The sequence below is a fragment of the Xiphophorus couchianus genome, chromosome 23, assembly GCF_001444195.1.
Source record: "Xiphophorus couchianus chromosome 23, X_couchianus-1.0, whole genome shotgun sequence".
Taxonomy (NCBI): Eukaryota; Metazoa; Chordata; class Actinopteri; order Cyprinodontiformes; family Poeciliidae; genus Xiphophorus; species Xiphophorus couchianus.
In genome coordinates, this window is record NC_040250.1 from 20,155,453 (window position 1) to 20,160,442 (window position 4,990).

The 4,990-nt window shown below is 37.5% G+C and overlaps 1 protein-coding gene across 1 annotated transcript; it reads right to left on the reverse strand.

The window, feature by feature from the left end:
- Positions 1–569: 569 nt before the first annotated feature.
- On the reverse strand, positions 570–3,970 carry vma21 (vacuolar ATPase assembly factor VMA21). The gene is made up of 3 exons (XM_028009588.1): positions 3,781–3,970; positions 3,468–3,577; positions 570–1,492 (listed from the first exon to the last, which is right to left on the reverse strand). The coding sequence occupies exons 1-3, from the start codon at positions 3,840–3,842 to the stop codon at positions 1,353–1,355; spliced, it is 312 nt and encodes a 103-aa protein (XP_027865389.1). The 5' UTR covers positions 3,843–3,970; the 3' UTR covers positions 570–1,352.
- Between the last annotated feature and the right edge of the window lie 1,020 nt (positions 3,971–4,990).

The window sequence follows — 4,990 nt, forward strand, 5'->3', positions numbered from 1 at the left end:
TTTATGTGAATCTTATCTTACTATTTAATCTGTCTTTTTTTTCTGTAGGTAGTGACTTTGATCAAAATCACTTTTCCTGTTCCCATCAGCAATATAAACCTGACTACAGGTGTAAAGGTTCAAAAGGCTAAAAGAAGATATACGAATAAGAAATCTATCATGGATGTCCCATGGATAAATCTGCAACAACTATGTGAGACATCAATATACTAGTAAAGCAAAATCTTAGAGGAAGGTTTCTGACAGCTTGTTGAATCAAAGCCAAAAAGAATGTAGAGATAGAAAGATCTGAAAGTATTAGTGGTACTTTCAGCCTGGTATTAACTAAAGAGGCTGGTAACTGAGCTGCAGTTAGGTTTAGGGAGAAGCAAATAATTTATGACCTGGAAAAGGACAAATTACACCTGTAGCCCAAAGAAGATGCCTGAAGAGGTAGGTAAGATATGAATTACTCGCAATGCTTTGCTCAAAACTCCCTTTAAAATTTACAACTGTCCCTTTAACTGAGCATTGCGGATTCCCATGAGAATAAAAAAAAACATACCAAATAATCATTTCAAAGCAAAATCTCAAATGTTACTGAAATTTAATGACATAGAATAAGTCAACATGCAAACAATAAAAGTTTCACATTTTATTTGAGCAATTCAACAAACCCTACTAGTATTGTAACATCTCCAGGACTCATTTAAGTAAAAAGCAATGATTTCTAATGCATGTTTTACAACATCACCTCACTACAGTGGACAAACATTTTCAAATCAGCGATGGAAGAAAACGGATAGATGAGGTCATTTTAACAAAGTACCAATGAGACACCAGGATAACTTTGTTCCAAAATACATAAGGAAAACCTTGAGGTATTCGGACAAGGACTGAAAATTCAGGACAGAGTAATCAGTTGTTTTCTTGATTAAAGATCGATCAAACTCAAATTAAAAAATAAAATTAAAAAACCAACATGCCGTGCAGATGAATTTTGACATAAACTCTTCGTGTGAAGGGACTCAGAGCCCAAAGTCAAAAAGCATCTGAGGACAAATTGTTTCAAAAACTGTTCTCAGTCAACAAAAGGAATCATTTTGTGTGAAGGGGAACAAAATTATGCCTGCTGGGGCCTGGCAACAAAATTGCACCCTCCGGTCTCTGCACCCCTGCGTCAAGGAAAATACACTACTTCCTGCTTATAAACCTGGGGTCAAAGCCTGAGCCAAGCCAGATCCCCCCTGACGACTTGTCTGGTTGGTAGACGGTGCAGCAATGAGTGTTGATGCCTGCGGGAGACAGGACTGTGGATCCCTGCCTGCAGTCTGACCATCTCCAGCGGCCTCAGAAGCTGATAAGGGTATGCCTTAATCATGTTTGCCCTTGCTTTTAGGCGTCCCTTCGTTCCAGGCGACGTAAACAAACAGAGCCAAGACCACATGCACGGCGAGCACGGCTACGATGGCCGCGTAGAAGTAGCTGTCGGAGCTCGTCATCTTCATCGAACCTGAGAGGAAGAGACAGTGGATTAATGCTAAAAAGGTTTTAATTATCTTAGTTCATTACAAAGAACGCATATGTGCATAAAATGTTAAAAGGTTATGGCCAAAAGTTTGAAAATGTCACAGATTTTTTCTTCAAAATTCCTGAACAGCAAACTTTAGCATGGAGATTAGTGCGAAACAACAGAATGAAGTGGGTAAATAAAAGAAAAGATCTGTATATTCTTGTTTGCTCAATAAGAATTTTTATTGTTTCTTGCAAAGTAGAAAAGTCTGTCCAAAAATGACGCTCAGCAACATGTTTGAACACTCTTAATGTCCTGCAGCTCTGCCCTGGTGGTTGGATCGGTGTCAAAATCCACACCCCCCATCCCCAAGTTATTCTGACTTTAGCCTTAAATCTGGAACTTCAAAATGTTTTTTGAGGTCTCATTCAGAGAAAAGTCAATTGATCTTCATTAGCAGATGTTGAAAAGAAGTGAGAAAAATGGGATTCCACTGTATATGTCATTTCCACAGTCAAATTAAATTTTAAATTAGCATAGCCCTGTTTAAATCCCTTATGTGTGGAAAATAAAACCAAACTTATGCCCTGAAAATAATATTTTTGCTGCAAAAAAGTGATGCAGACTCAGGGTGCGCTTTCTTTTCTTTGTGCAGAAGTCCCTTCTTGGGATGTTACACAGACTCCCATTAAGATGAATAATAAGCTTAGATATTTTTAGTTTTTCTTGCTTGCTCTCATTCATTTTATTTACCACATTGTTGTTTTAGGTGTCACTAACTGCATTTATGCTGTTATTCTAAAACAGCATAATGCTTAATAAATTAATATATTAGTGTGCGTAACAGTTGAAACCAGATATTTACATTCACTATAGAAAAAGGGAATTATTGTGTGTGACCAAATCACACACATTTTCCACAAATGACCACATGACTGCTGGAGACAGGCAGCAGAACCCCTGGCGACCCCGCGAGGATAAGCGTGTTTAGATAACGGATGGAGAATCCATCACACCCTGAATGGCCAGTGTGTTTGTATCCACGTGTAGTTGTTTAAAAACATTAATGTGACATATTCAGGCATTTAAAACGATTGTATTCGAGGATAAACCAGACTTGTGGTGGTCTGCAGTTATCTTGTCAATGTTGGCTTGATTTTTTTCCATGTCGCCACATAATGATGAAGTATGTGTAAGGTGTTACCCCCATTGGACAGTCTCTTGTTCTTGACTTGCTGCTAATAGTTGCTGAATGTTCCTACTGTGGGATAATAAAGCATATTCTTATTCCATCCTAAAATCTATCCAGAGATGCATTTCTTTTAAACTCAAATCTTTTTAAGTGGATAAATACAAAGCTTACAGTGCAATGTCTCCATTATCTGGGTTTTCCTGGTTTATTTAAAAGTATTGGCATCATCTTACTGTATGCAAAGTTCAGAATGTTGAGGAAGCAACAAAAAAATTGCACTGCAATCGTGCTGACACTTAGCAAATAGAGATCATTTTGACGATAATAACTGACCTAAAACAGGAAAGGTTTAATCTGATGGAATATCAGACAGTGAGAAAAAATTATGGCTTTTTATTCAGTGTATGAAAACATAAACTGAAGCTACCTTTGTATTAATACAAGATATAAGAGCATCAAAAATGGTTCACACAACATTTCTAAAAATGTCAAATATACTTAAATATAAACATCTCAAGATTCAGCCTATTTATTAGCAGTACTCACTGTCTATTGTGTCTTATTTCATCTAGATTACGCCACTGCTTCATCATAGTAGTTACTTTTATATGCATTAAAGTAACACAGTGATACTGTGGATTTATGGAAAGGGCCTGCGCCCAAAAAGGCATCAAACAATATGCAAAAAGACCGTCTGCAGAAGTCTTGTTGTTTTCATCCAAATTGCTGAATAATACACAAACTGAACACAGAAAAAGTGGCGACAAAACTAATGAATTTTACCCTCAAAGATGTAAGCCTTGGTTGCGAAATACAATCCAATGGGCAGCGTCACCATGAGGATCGTGAAGAACAGCAGAGTCTTCAGGGCAGAGACCAAGGAGCCTTCATTTCTGCAGGAGCAAAAGTTCACATTATCCAACAGAAGCGAACACAGCCGAGCTACTGTTAGATTTAGCACCGCTGCTACTGATGTGGTTTTGTCCTTCGGCCTTGGATAATGCTGCGCTGCAGGATTTACGACACATCTAACAGGGAGCTCTGCTACGCACATCCCCCATGCTGCCTGCCTGCTCACTAAAGGCTGCTTCCTCACCCTCTAAAATACGGTGGAGGTCCAGCAGACGAGTCTGACGATGCTCGGACGGAGCTGTCCATCTCTGCGTCGATAAGAAGAGAGAAAAAGGTGGAAACGGGGAAGAATTTAAGCCGCTCCTTGGTGTTTTACTCTCGTTCGTGTTGTTATGAATCCCCTTCTTCCGGCATAAGTCACGAGACCGTGACGTCGCTTAGATTTGTCATCAACAAATCTCGCGAGATCAGACTCTTTTCATGTAGACATAAAATCTGTATGAGCGCAAATTTATGACACTGGCCTACGGTATAGCACAGTTCCTAGAATAAGAAGAGTGCAGCTAATATGCTTTGACATTTTCTTTTAAAATTCACCCCAGGAAACTTCCGGTATACTTTATATCTAGAATCTGGAGAATAAGGCTTTTCATTCTTCTTACAATGGAAGACATTAATAACGTTAATCACCTTGAAATAAAAAGCTGGGCTTGAATTGGCTTGCAGACTTTTATCTTTCACCAAATGGGCAAAATGTATACAAAAATACAGCCCAGTCCTGGTTATCATTACTTTTAATTTGTTATGAATATAGTATTTTGGAAAGTCTCTAGAAAATTCTAAATATACACAGAAGTATGAACATATATTGGAGTTATATCTGAGGTCACATGAAACTATTTAAAAGTAAGAGAACAAATATGTGGATGAAGCTACTCTGGTCAGAAAAAAGCTGGAGTTTTTATTGCATTGTTTGATAGGATCCAATGGAATTTATGTGTGATTAAATTAAAATGAGTTTTTTTGCAATGTCTCTCGAGATGGCGTGTTGTAAATTGGTGCTATATAAATGAATTGAATTTAACTTAATGTAATTCATTTGAAAGTACAATTTATTAATATCTTGCAAAAAATTGTAAGACAATATTTTATCTTACAATGGAAAAAATGAGATATGTTTTCCATTTTTTAATGGAGAACTACACAGACTCCAGCTTCTTAGAAATGTAATAGAATTTAACTCAATATAGTATGACGACTTACATAGTTAGCTCCACTTTAATTTTGCAATTGAACATGTTTGTTGTCCTTGCATGCAGGAAAACACAAATGACACGCAAATCCCAAGAGCCAAGGTTTCTGGGCTAAAAATAAGCCCAAATCATCCTCCTTCCACAACTCTGTCTTTTAGGATAATATGTTTATGCTGGTGAAGTGTGTTTATTTTTCCTCAG

Bases quoted from the DNA above. Each gene is read 5' to 3' on its own strand.
- vma21 (XM_028009588.1), bottom strand. From the start codon at position 3,842: ATGGACAGCTCCGTCCGAGCATCGTCAGACTCGTCTGCTGGACCTCCA. The intron at 3,578-3,780 runs GTGAGGAAGCAG...TTGCTCCTGCAG, and splicing joins CCTCCACCGTATTTTAGAGG to AAATGAAGGCTCCTTGGTCT. The intron at 1,493-3,467 runs GTAAAATTCATT...TCTTCCTCTCAG, and splicing joins CAAGGCTTACATCTTTGAGG to GTTCGATGAAGATGACGAGC.